This window comes from Bombus terrestris, chromosome 15 (genome assembly GCF_910591885.1).
Source record: "Bombus terrestris chromosome 15, iyBomTerr1.2, whole genome shotgun sequence".
Lineage (NCBI taxonomy): Eukaryota > Metazoa > Arthropoda > Insecta > Hymenoptera > Apidae > Bombus > Bombus terrestris.
In genome coordinates, this window is record NC_063283.1 from 4,291,170 (window position 1) to 4,308,592 (window position 17,423).

At 40.2% G+C, this 17,423-nt stretch overlaps 3 protein-coding genes across 7 annotated transcripts in view; all 3 read right to left on the reverse strand.

Annotated features, from left to right (window-relative positions):
- Positions 1 to 3,662, reverse strand: part of LOC100650702 (dopamine receptor 2) — an 81,268-nt gene extending 77,606 nt beyond the window's left edge. For 3 of the 4 annotated variants that reach the window (XR_002308484.2, XM_012316882.3, XM_048412736.1), the window contains exons 1-2: positions 3,416 to 3,662; positions 935 to 1,566 (exon numbers count right to left, since the gene is read on the reverse strand). The gene's annotated coding sequence lies outside the window, so the exon portion shown is untranslated. The other variant, XM_048412737.1, reaches the window with a different exon arrangement.
- Positions 3,663 to 6,297: 2,635 nt separating this feature from the next.
- LOC100647554 lies at positions 6,298 to 9,083 on the reverse strand. Its single transcript, XM_003401138.3, has 4 exons — positions 8,995 to 9,083; positions 8,636 to 8,764; positions 7,918 to 8,111; positions 6,298 to 6,642 (listed from the first exon to the last, which is right to left on the reverse strand). Exons 1-4 carry the CDS (start codon positions 9,009 to 9,011, stop codon positions 6,503 to 6,505), a joined length of 480 nt encoding a protein of 159 aa, XP_003401186.1. The 5' UTR covers positions 9,012 to 9,083; the 3' UTR covers positions 6,298 to 6,502.
- A 222-nt stretch (positions 9,084 to 9,305) lies between these two features.
- On the reverse strand, positions 9,306 to 11,609 carry LOC125386434. 2 transcript variants are annotated; one of them, XM_048412741.1, is made up of 4 exons: positions 11,445 to 11,609; positions 11,224 to 11,277; positions 11,078 to 11,137; positions 9,306 to 9,506 (listed from the first exon to the last, which is right to left on the reverse strand). In XM_048412741.1, exons 1-4 carry the CDS (start codon positions 11,459 to 11,461, stop codon positions 9,401 to 9,403), a joined length of 237 nt encoding a protein of 78 aa, XP_048268698.1. In that variant the 5' UTR covers positions 11,462 to 11,609; the 3' UTR covers positions 9,306 to 9,400. The 2 variants fall into 2 exon arrangements, with proteins under 2 accessions (XP_048268698.1, XP_048268696.1); XM_048412739.1 differs by lacking the exon at positions 9,306 to 9,506 and adding an exon at positions 9,653 to 10,034.
- Between the last annotated feature and the right edge of the window lie 5,814 nt (positions 11,610 to 17,423).

Here is a 17,423-nt window from a genome sequence, read left to right on the forward strand (position 1 = left end):
TTCATAAGCTTTCAAGCAAGATAAGGATTTTAAAAAATTTCAATAATTCCCCAACTATTTCTCGGGTTGATTTTACATTTCGCAAGAGGTCTAATACTTAGAAACGGTGGTGAATATTTACAGCAAATTACGTTGAAAAATTATTGTTGAATGAACGTTTGTGCACGAGATTCCCTTAACCCGATTGGCGCTACGCCCACGATATTAGACTGATCCAAGCTAATGGAACCACGAAAACGATTTTTCCTATCGCTTCGTTATCAACGCTATCGTCGCAAAAAATCTGGAACGTCACCCTCAAGAGCACTCGTCGGTATGAAGCGTAAAAGATAGCATTCCTCTCTTTGGAGCGGCGAGCTTCTCCTCTCTCACGTGATTCACAGGCTTCGCCTTTCCTATCGGCTCCCCAATTCCTGGATAAAAGCTCCTGTCTCCTTTATATAATGCAGTACAGAACCGAGACCACCGATAAAGATAGAATTATGCAAAGAAATAAAGTTGTTTATCCAATATAATCTAGCCCGAAGATAATACATCGCGATCGAACAGAGAACACGTCATGTCGTGTTAAATCGTGTTTTGCTAATCAACACAGTGTGATCTGCGTAGTTTAGCTCCGTATGATTTTCTACTTTTTCAATGGCGTGGAATAGCGTGCGAATTCTCATTGAAATTCATCGGCAAGAGCTTCGTCCAAAACGAAACGAGCCGTCGTTGGGGAAAAATGTCGTCGCGCCGCAAAGGGTTAACGGCACGCGAATAATTCGAAGGCTCCCTTGAACGATTCTCGTGAACCTCTAATCGAGGATAATCACGCAACGACAACGATCCGCGACGCACGAGAACGTGGAATGATTGTTATCGCAATGTATCGTAAAGCGAAGGTGAGAGAGCGTAAAGGAGAGAATCGGCTGAGAAAAAAAGATATTCTTACCTGACGTCAGAATCCCACGCACGCGTTTACAGCTTCGCTGAGAGTACAGAGCCTTCCGTGTGGTAGCCTGCAGCCGTTACTTCTGCCACACGGATTTATCGTTCCTTAGGGTCCAATTAAGAGACTCACAATTAAACCCGAAAATAATTCAGTCCGGGCTAATCGGTCCTCCCATCCGTGGATACGTTCAATTTGGAACAGTTTACTTAGCACAGAGAAAACGCTAACACTGCAGTCACCGTAAATGGATGATCCTTAATTAACACGTGAAACCGACTGCATACATCCGTGTTCTGGTTTACTCTTCTCCCATGGTCGATCATTCACCAGAATAACGCGATAAACGAGAAACTGAATCAGCGTCTTGATTCGGCGATTAAATACACCATGTATAAACCCGTATAAGTCCCGTAGGGGATCGTTCCTTGGAGAGACAAGCGGAAAGAGCTTCACCACGAAGAGAACGAAGCTTCTTTCTCTTCCGTGATATCGATCGTAGCCAATCGATGCCTCCACGTTCGAAACAGTTTCGTGCTTCTCCCTCGATATTTTCCTTGTTCAGCGTCTCGTGCGTTTTCCTATCCTCTTTGCGACCGGTTCGTTGAACGATGCGTCGCGAACGTTTGTCCCCCCTTTAACAAACGTCGAATATTATAGAACGTGCGTGTTCGATCGGACGAACAACGAAACGACGAGCAGAGGAAGGAAGGTGAAAAGGACGATTCTCTTTCATGGGGGGTGGGGGCGGGAATAAGAATGCGTTCTCGATATAAAGGCGCGCCAGGGAGTTGTTTCAAACGGAAACGAACGAGGGACGGAAGGAAATGTCCGGATTATCCGTCGACAAGATTCAGCTGGAAAATTCAGAGCGCGCGCGTCTGTGTCGGCTCTCGATCGGTCGCGCGCGCGACTCGCACAAGCAACGCTTCTACGCGTCGTTCCACGCCGGCAATCTTCGAAAGATAATTGACGTAAAGCTCGGGGAGAGGCAATTTTAGCCGCGTACCGGGGATTCCTTCGGGTAAATAGGATCCTACGAAAGGATGGCGGCGACGTTTACCCTTTTCAAGCTTAAGAAAGCTGATTCTCCGGGCGCTCGTTCCACAAAGCCCAGGTCCCGGCTTGGGAATCGAGGAAACAGAGTTTCTCGTTAACGAAGTTTAGCTATTTTGACGGCAAGCGGCGATACCGGTCGGTTTCGAATTGATCTGTTTTTTCTTTCTTTTAGTTTCTTTCGAACGCATCGTAGGCGGGTTAATTGGATGGCTAGTAAGAGTTTCCTCCTTCTCCCCCTTTCCCTCCCCCTCCCACCTCTCCTCCCCAAATTTCCGAACGATTCGTTTCATCAACTTATACCAGATCTATGTTCAATTCGATCCGGCGTTTATCTCTTCGATAGAAACTCCACCGGAAGAATCTTCGATCCATTTATTGGCTTCGCCTCTGAACAAATCCTCCGACCCTCTTCGCAAGCGGAACGCCTCGTATAACGAGAAAACAGCGGAATTTCGCGGACAAGTGGAAAACTTTTAATTAATCGAGGTTCGATCGCCGTTTACCGATAGATCGACCGGAATACAAGATACGTGTCTCTGTGTAAAACGAGCCTCGAGTTCTCGTTAAAATCGCCGGGGACAGCTATCAGACACCGTTGAACACCGACAGAAACTTTAATTCCTTGAAAGACCGAAGTATAAGTAGCTAACGAACAGCCAGCCGCCGGTGACTCGTTAACGATTAATACTTAATGAACAGCCGTGGTCGTGTCCTCGAATAACGTACTCTCGCCGACTCGAAACTTGTACGCGCGCGGGCTAATTTCCACCAATCTACCGGAAGAGTAAATTTGCATCTCGACAAACCGACTAACTACGATTCCAACAGATCGTCCTATGCAATTTGCAAGACGATGTTGATAACGGTCTACTTGTTTGCAATTAACGAAGTGGCACTAACATTCACAACGGGCTCGTAACGAAAAGGTCGATCCGTTGGATGGCTAATTAACCCCGAAGGTTACTCGCTTCGTATCGGAGAAGTTGCAAACCTGATAGCTTCCTTCCAGAAACACTTCTCCGGTAAGTCTTCCTACTTGCAACTTCCTCTGGAACAAAGGCATCTATTGTGCTTCAGCAGAAACCGAGTGTCACGGTATCCACGATCTTTCGAAAGTTTCTTCTCCTCTTCGAGGGGAACGCTGAATCGGGACGTCGAACGAAACACGGAGACATGTGTATAGATATTAGCACTTCGAAGACGCGTTAATTACCGTGTAACTGTGGCGCACGGCGATTCCGATGACTCAAGATTGTCTTCCTCTGTACGACACGCACTTACGTAGGTGGCCCTACGTTTCGCTGAATCTCGTCGACGAACGGAACGTCAGGATCGTCGTGTTCGTCGTCGTGATCTTTTCGTTGCCGTTGTCTTTATCTGGGGGGCCCGAGCGATAGAGGATCATGATACCAAGAGACAACTTACGGAGATACGGATGAACACGCGATACAGGAACTCCTTCGAGAATTACTCTTCACAGGTATACTTTCACGGTTAATTGTAGTAAGAAAAAAAATGTAAAAGAATCAATGGAGGAGCATAGAGTCAGAGAGGGAGAGGGACAGAAAGAGAGAGCTGGCCACTCGCGATTCTCGTCCTCGAGGGCGCCGGGACGTGTTTCGCGGTTTGAGAGGAGCGGACTGGTGCCGCCGCGTGGCCCCAAACCTCTGTTCCCGTAGCGCGTGCGCTCCGCATTCAACGGCACCCTCGCCGCGACGCCCTTCCGATGCTCACGCACTTCTACCTACGTTCAGCCACTGTGCACAATCGTTGTGCACCGTTCGCAACTGCACGCATCCGTTTCACACATGCTCTTATCATTCGATCTATCTAGCAACGATGTTTAAAATTCCGGATTCAGCGAGTCCAGGATGGTCAATGAATTTTTCTCGATTTCAAGGGAGAATTGTTTCAATAGACGAAGGATAATAGCAGTGGTTGCATAAAGCATGAAGCTTCGAAGCAAATTGAAGCTGTCGCGACAGTCTGTGGCGGGAATCAAGAGCGAAAGCTTAAAGTATGTCTGGCAGAGATAGCGGGTATTTCGCCGAGAATGCTGGTCTTGCGGTCTTCCTCGAGCTCCACAGCGATCCAACGTGACGCGTGTTTCCCCGACTAGCAAATTAGAAAATCAAATGCGATGATTCCGGATTCCGGACTACGAGGCGAAAGTGGACGATGCATCGGAATATAGAAGGAGGTTGAAAGATCTGGCGAAAATGCGGCACGTATGACGTCTTGTTTGCAGGAGATATGTCTTGCGAGTTGCTATACGGTCGCCAGTCGGTACTTTGGCCCAGTTTCCACTTATTTTGGAGTCGATAAGAGGGTCTTGTGCTTTGATGAATGGACGGCGGATGAATTGGGGCATAGCTTTGAGTGAATCTCGCCGAATGAGCAAGGTGACATGGCTCGATGATTAATTCTAGCTTTGTTAAAAATGAACACGCGTCGATTTGCAGCCGAACAAAAACTTTCAGTTTACTTTAACTTTACTATATATAGAGGGCAAGGAAGAAAGGCTGTAAGAAAGGTGAATCATTTGCTTGGTTAACCTACGTTCGCGTTTATTACATTTAATTTCAGCTTCGTTAGGGAAAAACGCGCGAAGAATTGTGGCGGAATGAAATTTTTCGTTTTTGGTTTTTCGTTTTCCTTTTTCATTTCGTGTAGAAACCAAGAAATGAAAGCTGTAAGAAAGGCGAATCATTTGTTCAGTTAAACCACGTTTGAGTTTATTACATTTAATTCTAGCTTCGTTAAGGAAAAACACGTGACAAATTCTTTTCACGCGTTTTATTTTATATAGAGGCCAAGGGAAGCATAGGACTAAAATATGTGTATCACTTATTTGATTAGCCCATATATGATTGGCTATAATTGTTGCATTATATGTAAGCCCAGCTTTATTAAGGATGTATACACGTCGATGGACGCATAAAAATGCTAGTTTCTCTTTGGTTTTATATATGTAGACGAAAGGCCGAGAAAACTATAGGCAAGACGGATCATTTGCTCAGTTAACCCATGTTCATGTTCGCTATACAATTATGAAGCGCCTACTGCTTTACGACAGCTATTACGATCATTTTACGTCATCGTTATCCTTTACGTGGCTATTTGCCTCGTTAGAAGATCCCAGAAAAAATTTATGGAGCGCGTCGAGGGATATCGAAACCGAAACGTTTCCTTGTTAGCGTTTCATCAGATCCTTTGTCACGACCGTTTCGCTGATCGTGCATAACAATATGGCCAACGCTAATATATTTTTAACTCTCTGCAGCCAGAATGCCAGCTAACGCGATTTATTTGATCCAAGAAACGTTGGTACAAATAAGCCGCTTATTCGCCAAATCGGTTAACTCCGTGAAGCAAAATGTAAAGAAAGTCAGAAAAATTATACAAGATAAGCATCGATCAAAGTGCCTTGGCGTTGAAATATAAAAGATTTCCGAAAGTGGAATTAGAATCAGTTCGATCTGTGAACAGTTTAGATATAGTTGATCATGAAAGTATATGAATACGTATAGAAAGGTTTCATGCAAATGGTGGAATGCCAAATATGCTGGCACGATTTTTTCGGTTACGAAGATATCCAGTTTACGAGATTATTAAGCACGAACGTTGTATTCAAAAATATCTCCTTTCATCTCCAAGATATTGTCGTGTGATCGATTTATGTAGCTTTTTTTGCATTATATTCAGGAAGAAATCAAGCATGAAATAGGAAGACGAGGCCAAGGATTCTGATAATCAGCGACCTTTTCGATTCACTCCGCATTTAGAAACAATTCATTCTAAGAAGAGATTTATCAATATCAACATCTACAGCGAAATTCAGAGGGTGAATTTCTTTTTGTAATTACTCTTTCAAGTAATCATACGGGCATAGATTGTTTCCGAAGATACCGGACTTTAAAATATTATATTTTAGAATTATGAAATGTAAACCTAACGTGATAACGTTTCTTGACCATAGAAAACAAATGATCGTAAATCTTTTCCTCGTGAATTCATTTTTGAATTAGCAATTTGATGGAAAGTAATGTTAAAATACCCTTAAATGGAAGGAGTTGGAACGTTGAACAAACGGCAAACGCTCGAACAAGAGGTCATAGAATAATTCAGCCCGCAGCGAAGTTAACAGCTACTACAAATATAATTATTCATTCATTCTAATACATCCTTTGTTCTTTAACTTCCACGAAACAATTGCTTTTTACCTTGCAATAATCGTTTAACTTTATGCTCACGAAACAATGGAGAACGGAATCAATTTATTTTATTTTATCCCTAGGGAAATTTTATTTCACCCCTTAAAGTATACATGCGAAGTAGGGAGCCAAAGAGGAAGTTTCGCGTTTCGCAAAGAAATAATAATCGTTGTTGGGAATTTTTTGTTGGAATTTAACGACGTCACTTGTCATTTTGGAGGTTTTGTCTCGTCGAGGAACGGGGAGGGGGAGGCGGGTCATGCTTATTTAATCAAGATTCTCAGTCGAGACTAATTCCTTATCGCTCTGATTGCCTCGGTGTCGACTCGTTTACGTCCGGTTGGCCTGTGCATTCGGAATCTTGGCAGTCGCCTCCGAAACACATAGGTAGCTTCTCCTTACGCGTAGGACACGGCACTCTGTCTGGCATCATGGCGCCTGATAAGAAAAATTGTTTAGACTAGATTAGGAATGTTGAATTTCAGATTGGCTTTTACTCGATATATTATAGTATAGTATAACGGATAAAGAATATCTGTCATATATGGGAATAGATTGTTTATTTACATACCGTTACTTCACAAATCTGGCTATTTACGTGTACATCGAATTCATTAACTTTGATTATTTTAATCGGAACTATCTGTCGGATCTTTTACCATTGACTATTTTGACCGCGGCAATTTTACTTGTTTATTTATTTTGACGGCACATTTTCTATTACGGCGTTGAGCATATAAATTCTTTAGAGTACAACATTCCAAACGAGGATTGATCATTTTCTACTGGTGTGTCAGCTTTTATCCCATTCTTCTGTAAGTGCCCTTATGAACAGATGTCACTCGTTGTTCGTACGAATTCCCACTTTCGCTCTATATATATACAACTGCTACGTATAATTCAAAGAATTCTTTTCTCACTGATCGATCGCCATCGTCGCTGATACGATTTGGTTAATACGATGAAAAAAGCGGACCGAGATTAATCGATTAGCGATTCAACGAGGTTCCAGTTAACTCAACTGGCTCGATACTCTGTGTAAATCGATTCCGGTTCCTTTAAGCTTTTGTCGAATTGGCTCGGACTTCGTGATGATTCGCGTAACTCTATTATCCTGGTGGCTAACTCGCGAACAGCTTGTTCAAAAGCCCGTTTGAATTAACATCTTGGCATCGGCGTCGACGAGCCTATCGGAGTTGCATAGCGCGCGAATTAATTCCTCCCTTTCCGGTGCTCCGATGTTATCGCTACGACGTTCCGTGGGCAAACTTAAACAGCCTCGAGCTTTCTCCATAGGAATACAAAAGAAGCTGAGAAAACTTTCGACTCCGGCTCAGAGATTCCACAGTTGATTTTAATTGTAAAAAGGGATGGGAACGAAAATGTATGTTTGAAGTGGCAGACCGGCGACCTAGAAACTTCTCCAAGAAACCGAGTCAGAGTCCCTTGTACGTTCTCTGAGAATTGCAGACAATTTTTGATACTAAGTCTTTGATCCTTATAAAACCAGCTCCTTCGCAAAAAGACGACGTGAACGTAAGGGAAAAGCTAATTTCCCCTTGGGTCCACCTGCGAACTATCCCTCTAGAAGATCGTCTCCGAAAACGACGAAATGCTCAATTAGGAACACGGTTTTGGCCGACGATTCCTCCGAATTTCGGCCAGAGAGACGGGCATTAACGGTGAATTTGTTGCAAATGTTACGGCACTTACCGGGCGTTCCGACGGGATAACTCGCTATCGCCGGCTGGCCATAATCGTAGCCATAAGTGGGCACAGGTTTTTCAACCGGTCGATACCGAGTTTCCGATTCAGGGGCGCAGCAGTTTCCAACGCGGTTGCAACACACTCCATCGCAGCAGGTCCGCCTCCATGAACAGCAACTTCTGCTGGTGACATCGGACGGCCTATCGTAAATAGCGAATGTTTCTATTATCTAGGAGCCAGTTTTTCCACGTGCAAATGTCACCCAGTATGGAAACATTCTACGTAAAATTCGTTTTACGAGGAAACTTGGGAAAAATTGGGGCGCTTATGACGAAAACGACCCTTGTCAAAGTTGTGGATCTTTTTATGTAAATTATAACGCGTTATAGCAGAAAGAAACGAGAAGAACAACATGCGGAATCCGTGTTATGAAAAATGATCCATGACCTGAGTTATCGCGAGAATGAAAATTCTCGCGCGTTTCTTTGTGTGTTCGAACAATTAAAAGGGTAGGATCTAAATAGCTGTTTGTTTCATAGTTTGAACATTGTAAATACTTCGTTTTGGATATTTTATATATTTTTCCGTATTTTATGTTCATCCTGTACATGTTTGAATATTTCAATTTTTCACGAACGTGTGAGTATCCACATTCTGCAATAAAAATTAGATCAAGGATCACTTTCGTTAGGAACCCTCCAATTGTAAGGAGAAGTAATCTCACGATCGAGGTGCCATGCTATTTCTTGGTGGCATCACGCTATTTCTTGATGGTGTTACGCTGCTGATAGTTGGTCTGTCCCTTTCATAATATCTCGTAGTATCCGTCCCTTCCAGCAGCGGTTTGAAAGTTCTGAAAGTTTAGAAACAATTTACGATTTTCCAACAGAATAACACATCGTAAACATCGTCAATTTGGAAACATTTATTAAAAATTAACTCAAAGTTTAACGTAACGAATAACTGGAAGCCACCCGAAAGTCCGAGGGCACGAGTAATAATAAAATAAATCAAATAAAATGATCGCATCGCTCCTCTACCAAATCGCCCATATAGATAATTTATAAAAGAAAAAAAGTATACCTGCAATGGTCACACATTATACTGGAAGAATTTGGAGGTTCTCTAAAATCTCAATGACACGTGCTGCCGGATAATTTCGATAGTAGTTGACTGCGTATGTTTGTACAAATTCATATTTTTATTGACTATAACTATAGAATTTAGACATATATATATCACTCCACTTTAGATACTTTATACATTTTTACATACTGCTTCTATTATGTTTAATTTTCTATCTTCCAATTTTCCACGCACGCATAAAAATCCCCAGTCTACTCATGCGTATAAGGTTAAGTTTCGATAGTAACAGAGATGCACATAATCGTAAATACACATATCAAAGCATCGTTTATTGTTGAAGAAGTGATATTACATTGGTCGGTATAGAGACTCAGAATTTTTTTTATTTATCTACAGGGAGATATCATTTACGATCTGCGCAACATTTCGAGGGAGCTTCCGGTTCCTTCTGCTTCGCTTTATCCTTGCAACAGCCGGACATGCAACACCCACCGGCTGCCTCCCTCGCTCTGAAAAACGACACGAATTTGCATCTTATTTCCCTAGGAATGGTAGAATTCTTAAAGTCGAAAGATGTCCTAATTCCAATAAATTCGCAAGAAACCTCCACCGCTGTTTTTTTCTTTTTTTTTTTTTTTCTATTTTTTATGCTACGCGGTTTCGCTTACACGACATTTTCGAATTGCGAAAGTATATTTATAGTTTGTTACGTGAAGTACTTTCTGTCGATTCGTGTATCCGGGTGGAAAAAATTTACGATGGTTCGTCGCGTAAATTCAATGATTCCCTTTGGAACTATTACCGTGTACCTATATGGCCGCCGAGCCCGTCGCTTAACGCTTATAATGTTTACCGGTTGGCTCTCCCCCTCTGAAGCCAGCTCTTTCTTAAAGGCTTCCTTAGGAAGAAAACTCGGTTAGTTTTCTTGGCCACAGCATAATTTCTCCTTCGGTGGTGGCGATGTACAACACCCTCCTTCCTCCTGCGGTCCCGCGCAGCATTTAGCTCCGCAACATCCGCCGATTGTCTTTTTCTCTCTGCACATTCAGTCGGGTAATTCGATTAAACGCACGACTTAAGTGTCCGATTAAACCACCGCTCTGCTGCCCCAAACTTCATTCCGTTTTTTAACCTATTTCATTCTTAAGATTCTAGATCTTATCTTTTTTTTTTTCGTTCTTTCATCTTTAATTTTCTCATGCTGGCGGCCATACAGGAAGTATTCATATAATATCGGAAGTACGATAAAATGTTGAAAATACTAATGGCTGCAATAACGATTAATAAATGAGACTTTCGATAGCCGAACTAATCAATTTCGTTTTACACGAAGACCTTAATTTTAGTAATCAGGCACATAATTAATATTCAACGTTTTAACGATTTAATCGAAGGACTTGTTTTCAATAATGTAAGTGATACAAATAATTGGAAATTTCAAGCCATATTTTGCAAGCTAATGTTTGTAATTGTCATCTTTCTGCGCGTTTCAATTTATGAAGTTAATCAGCGTGGCTCCTGAGCGCATAAAATACTAACAGACTGCGGATGTTTATGCAAATTCTTGCGGAGAATATGGAAATAGTAATGGAATAATAATCATTTAAAAAAATGGGACCTGAACAGAGGTTTCTTTCGCTTGATATTTCATACTACAAAAGTGTATATTTCAAAAATGTTACCATTCAACATAATTCAACCCTGTGCTAGAGAAACATCAAAACCATAGTATCAGAGGGAAATTTCAAAAACTACAAAATAATGTAATTGATATACAAAATAATGTAATGAAAATTACGAAAATAATGTTCGATCATTTGTTGCGACAGTGTATTCTTTTCGTGATCATTGTATGAAAAAAAGTAATTTTTTATAAGCTTCCAAATAAATTTTCGTTTTTGTTGAAAAGCTCGTTTGATTTCTGTCACTTTTGAAATATGGTACACGCGAGATATATATTCGTATTATTTATATTCCGTACATTTCTGCATCTCTAAATTTCCCATAAACACTCGCATTCTAGGAATAGCTACATTTTAAAAACTATTAAGGATATTGATAGAAAATATAGACATCGTACTTCTTCGAACAACATCCACCGAAATCCTTCTCCTTGGCCTCGCCGTTCTTCTTCTCACCGCTGTGAACGTAACACACGAAAGTTTATTGCGACACGGAACTTTTGAACGATTAAAGAATCTTACAAAGATATATATATATACTAACTGGTCGCATTTGCATGTCACTTGTCCTGCGTATCCCTTCTGGCTCGTAACTTTTCTGTAGGGCGAAAAGAGGCAGCTGAACTTTTTAGTTTTTACGCATTAAGTGGCTCTAAACGAATTCTGTCGTTCTTAGAAATTCAGAATGCAAGATAAGAGCCGACATTACTCATGAAATCACCCCAATAGGTTTACAATCATCTTTCGATTAATTTCGAGACTTACGCGCAATGATCGCACATGATGGATTCGTTTGGTTTTCAAGACAAACTAAAGAAGATGACGAACTTGTGGAATAAGCTGTGAATTTTGAAGGTTTTGCGGGAAAAAGTCCAACCGCAGATCGTAACACGAACAAACGCACTGCCGATCGAGCCTCTTCATCTTTTTCTGCTGGCAATCTGCTCGCCAATTGGCAGCCGCTCGATTTCGTCCTGGGTCACGTGCTCCACTCGAACGAACCTCCGCAATCAATTCAATTAAAATTGCCACACAGCGAAAAATTTGTATTGCTAAGCAAATACATCGTACGCGTTTCACGGAAATCAGTTACCTCGGGATAAGAGGCAATCACATTTACCATATGTCATATTTTATCTTCGAATGCGGGAGGGGGGGGGGGGGGAATGCATTTTGTCGAATCGATATAAAAATCGATGATCTTTCTCGAGGTCTCAAAATATGTAAATGCTGAAAGAGAAGCACCGAATGACGGTACGTGGAGTTGTCGTTGAACCATGCAACGATGTACTCGAATCAATTTTCGGTATTATTGGGACGGTTCTGTGTATGCACGAACCGGTTGGTGAAGTATAGTTCTCGAGGATCTTGCGGTGCATACGTATATTCCGTGTCCTGTATAGGATGTCCCAATATTTAACAGTCAGACTTTGTCGGTAGGGTAAATTACGGTTATTTGAGTGAAGCTAACAAGGAAAGCTCAGGATTAAAATTTGGCTGAGAATTTACATGGAGGATTTTGGATAGAAGATTTTGGATGGAGGTGTCTTATGCATTTTCGAGAATCGTTTGTTTACTAGTATTTTCTCCTAACACGTTAAAAAACATTCTTCTATTTTTATTAATAAATATTTTCCCATCGGATTCCCATAAAGGATCGGATATTGGAGGATGGTTTCACCCCTTAAACTTGAGGTGTCGCAAATGAAAAAAAGGCTGTTCTTTAAGCCTACAAAATTTCATCCAAATCGGAACAAAATTGCGGTTCTTGCTTGTAAATAAGTAACTTACCTCGTGATTCGCCAAATTCGGTTATGAACAATCGTTAAGCTCATTATTACTGACCCGATGAACGATCTTATCGTTATAATTATTTTATTACAGCCATAATTATTTACGAGGATATAATCCCTACCGATCAAAACGAAATAAACTTGTTCGATGTTAATATCATCAGTCGTAATTGCCATACTTGAGCCTGTATATACATAGCCTGTGTATATTACTTTATTCTTGAAAGGTAAAGAATGGACGTACAAAGTTTGGCTGTTAAGACCTAGGACACCTTATGTAGCCCGATATGAACATTTTCGAACAGCTGACTGCCGCGACTTTCATCCCTGAGAACCAGGTCACAAGGTTGAACCATTCGGTGTGAACCACTTGAGCGAATCTATTATTAAATTGCTTTTCACGGACCGATGAAATCTTTCGTAGCAAGAAAAGATACGTGTATGTCACGTGAACATCTTCTGGGGAACGTGACTTTGAAAAATAGATGGAAATTCGTAATTTACGAATCGTCGTTCAAGCGCAATAAAATATTTTAATTACACGCAAATTAAAGATATATGTACGTATACACGTGTGTATATAAATCTTTGTATCTGTGTACATGTGTATTATTTTCCAGTTGGAATATGGTCGGATGAGAGGCAGAATGTTACGATATCGGGAAAGTGCAGCGAAACGTTTATACCAGATGGAATGAAACACGCGAAATAGCCGGCATGAGTAGAACCAAGTGGAAATACGAGCTCGACAAAAAGAGGCAATTACATTTTCGATGGTTTGCAGAGGTTGAATGAACGAGAGGGCATGAGTTTATGGGCATCGTTCGACGAACTTGAGAATTTCGTCGTTAAGTTTATGGTCCTATATTCAGGAGTCGGTATCAGGTAAAATTCGCAATTTATCAACAATTTATGAACATTCACCCTGTCGTAATCGCGGTTGATTTGACAGATTAAGTATTTTTAGACACATTGTACAGTTCGTCGACGTAGAGTAGCGAACGATGCTTTTAGTATACTAAATCCTTATGTATTCATCGTTTGAGATTGAAAACGAGAAAAAAATGGGAGAGAAGAGGAGTGGCAAGAAGGTGTAGGAAGAGTAGGAAAGAAAAAAGGAGGGAAGAAAAGGAAGAAAGATGGAAGGGTGAAGAGCTAAAGAAAGAAACCAGAGGAAAAAGGATAGGAGTGAGCTAGAGGGAAAAAAGGAAAGAATGGAAATGAGGTGTAACAAGGAATGGAAAAGGAAAGAAACTAATGGTAGGAGGGTCGAAAATAGAAATGAAAGGAAGAAAAACAAAATGGGGCAAGAGAAGAAAGGGGAGAGGTGGAAGAAAAAGGAAGGGTGGCGGCGACTAAGAGAAAGGTAGAATAGCAGAGACTAAGAAAAAGGAAAAAGGAGGAAGCGGCGGAGAGAATCCGCTAAGATAGCAGTATGTGTATGTTTGATCCTGCTTCTGTATGACAATGAATCGCTCCCCTTTATACAACACACCGAAACAAAACCAACAAATGCATCTCAAAAAATCCCTAAACGAAAATATCCATAAATTTACTTCTAAATCTTGGTGGATTCTAAAACGCTAGAACCCTGTGAATGGGAACTTTAGATGGCGCAAAAATTAATGTTCACGATTTCCGACATGAAAATGTATATAACACGGATATACAAGCCCGCGCACATAGCAGGGTTCCTTCTTTCCGTTTCTCCCGGTTGTAAATTGCACGAATTATCGTCGCTTCATCGGACAACTCGCGAAACCGAATATCTCAACAATTAGAAAACATTGGGTCGAACTTTGCTTTTACCATCGTTGTTGGTATCGAGTGGCGCACGGTTCGACTGTTTTCTCATAAATAAATTCACCGACCCCCTTTTTCGGAGAATTTGTTTTAACAACGTTTTAAGAATACTCGTAAAATTTTCTTTAGAGTTTAGAGGGAAGAATCGTGACTGTTCGACCTCTCGTTTTATCGATACTTGTGTATCGTAGTCGGGTCATAATCGGACGGTATAATAAGCGAAATATTCTGGAAATTTTGGAGCTCTCGTTCGGGAAATGAGGTAAACACGATAATCGTGCTAGGATTAGATGGTCGTTCGTCATTAAGGGCGGCGGCTTAATGAGGCGTGGTCCCTTCATTAATAAAGTTTAAATTGAGCGTTGTAGTTGAGAAAAATTGTTAGGCAGTTAATTACCGGCGTGATAAAAGGACAGTCGCGTCCAGCGAGATTGAGAAACTTCCCGTACAATGGGGAGAATTTCATTTTCCCCTTCATTTTCCCCGACGATCTTCGACGTGGTCTTCCGCTGAATTACCTTCGAAGACACGTCGAACCTCCTCGAACTAAAATAATCTAGCCGATCGTAATTGAAGACAGAAACTTTACTTTTCTATTTTTTTCCAACGAATGCGCTTCGTTTCCGCGGGATCAAAGTGTCAACTGATTATTTTGCGCTCTGTTAAATATTTGTAGACAAATGCATCGATGGAAAATGTTTACAATTGCACGAATGACGCCTACGGGCGGCTTTAGTTTACGTCAAATGATTCGACATCGGTTCAAACGTAACCGATAATCGAACGGATTCCCATCCAAGTGTGATTAAACACGTGTCATCGATGTAGATACATCATGATGTACTTCCATCGTGGGCAATTGACAAATGCATAATATTCGCATGAATGAAAAATCGAAATTCATTACAAGAATCGGGCTCGCAAATGCGATACTGTGTTTCGCTCATTAATTAATGAATCGTATTTTTATACAATTAGAATTAAATTCTAGTAAGTTACAAACTGAGGAAAAGAGAAAGAAATTTGAACGTATAGTTATCATGGAAATATTTGAAAATTTATGAAATCATATTATGAATATTATATATTATACAAAATAGATCAAAATTTCATTAGCGTTGTAATGAGACACGAGTAGCATGACTGTATTTGGTAAAGGTTAAAACAAAACCGAAAATGTAGATATAGATATATATCGAAGTTACAAGATAGTTATTACAAACATATTATACATTTCACAATGTTTGCTAAAGTATTTGAACAGCTAAATATGTGTTACATTAATAAACCTCAATGTTTTATAGAACAATCCTTAACACTAATTGCTTAACAATAATTAAGAGGATTATTTATATCATAAACTATTTTCTTTTTTTTTTTTTTTTTTTTTTTTTTTTACTTGAGAGACAAATCTGATACATGTCAAGAATCGGTAGAGTGACACACAAATATTTATTCTTTAGATATACGACCCTAACCAGCACCATTGACCAAGTCAAGAAAATCCCTGATTCATTCTTTCACCACATTTTTACCTGCTGTCAGCTCCACGTCCCTTGCTTTTTTACCATAGTCGATTAGTCAATAGGAACCTTTCTGTAATTAGCCAAGACCAAGCAAAAACACGTTGACCCATTCGTATCATTTTTTATTTTCACTTCCCCAAAGATTCATACACACACACATACACATACACAGTAATCGTTGTGTGAAGTACAATAAATCTTCAAGATGTTGAGAAAATTACATCAGTATATCTTATATTAATATATCTTCCGCGACGTATATTTTCAGATTGATTTCGATACCAGCGCGATCATGATATTCGAATCTCATTACGGTGTTATTGAAATTTCAAAAGGTTTCATATAACACAGACATAATATTGTCCATGGCAAGTATTCAAATACTTTCATGTTTCACTGTCTAGTGGCAAAGCTAGATAACGATAGGAATCTTGTTTGGTTTTCCTACTCCATCTTCAACGTGCATACATGTACATTTGTAGATACATTTGTACATACTCTCATTCCAATTCTAGAACAGGACTAAGGGCAGAACAGGAGACCGATATATGATCTCCACGACCTTTACGGAAAATCTGAAACTCAGAAAGTACACAAAATGTGCATAATATGTAGGAGTACATAAATTATGCCAAAAACAGAGTACGTACTCTCGTTCTAATTCTAGAACAGCACTAGAAACATACAAAGTCCGATATATGATCTGCTCGACCTTTATAGGCAATTTGAAACTGAGAAAATACGCAAAGTGTGCATAATGTGTAGGGATATATAGATTATGCAAAAGATAGGCTATTTATTATGATATTTAGTAAACGAAGTAGATCTCTCCCTAGATTCCATTTTTTTTTTTAATCGTGATTATAAAAATATAATTTTGTATAAATATCTGCAATGCAAAGATATAGAAACAAATTGCAGAAACAAATTAAACCAAGTACGTCGTGAATGGTCTAAAAGTCGATGTAAATTTCAAGTTAAAACAAACATGAAAAGATATTGAGAACGTTGACGCCTCGGCTATTGCCAGCTGTGAGCACGCAAACAGAATTTGAATATTTAATAAGAGGAAAATATTTGGATTTATTGAATTCTTCATGAAAATCATCAAAAGAAACACTTTGATTTTATTCTATTGATACAGGATGATACTTGAAGTACTTCGTGATAACTAAAGAATGTAACTGATAAAAGCCATCTCAAATCATCAGAAATAATAGAGATCTTTTTAAAGGGCAATATAAAAATAGTAGAAAAGGGCACCGCGATAAGATTAACGGCACAAAAGGGACAATAAAATCATAATTTGAAAAGGACAGAAAAAGGAAGAAATTAGACGGTGGAAATTAATGACCAAAATTAAATGACCGCGATTAAACGATCAATTAGTTTTAACGAAATACACATGCACACATAGATAGACGATAGGTCCGGACAGCGCTGAGAAAATGTCAGGCAATCGACGTAGTCGGGTGCGGCACATGAATTTATCGCGGAGTAAAAAGTGTGAACACATTGTTGGAAAGGCGCCAGGTAACGCCACCATCCCCGAATCGCCCGCGAATCGAATACCATGCTCCATTCTGACCGGCCATAAATTCCTTTTTTTCTAATTCTGTTCT

Excerpts from the sequence above, each read along its gene's own strand:
- LOC100647554 (XM_003401138.3), bottom strand. Across the intron at positions 8,112-8,635 it reads AATAGCATGGCACCTCGATC|GCCGTCCGATGTCACCAGCA; the intron begins GTGAGATTACTT and ends TATTTACGATAG. Across the intron at positions 6,643-7,917 it reads TTATCCCGTCGGAACGCCCG|GCGCCATGATGCCAGACAGA; the intron begins GTAAGTGCCGTA and ends TTTTCTTATCAG.
- LOC125386434 (XM_048412739.1), bottom strand. Across the intron at positions 11,138-11,223 it reads GTGACATGCAAATGCGACCA|CGGTGAGAAGAAGAACGGCG; the intron begins GTTAGTATATAT and ends TTACGTTCACAG. Across the intron at positions 10,035-11,077 it reads GGTGGATGTTGTTCGAAGAA|AGAGAAAAAGACAATCGGCG; the intron begins GTACGATGTCTA and ends CTGAATGTGCAG.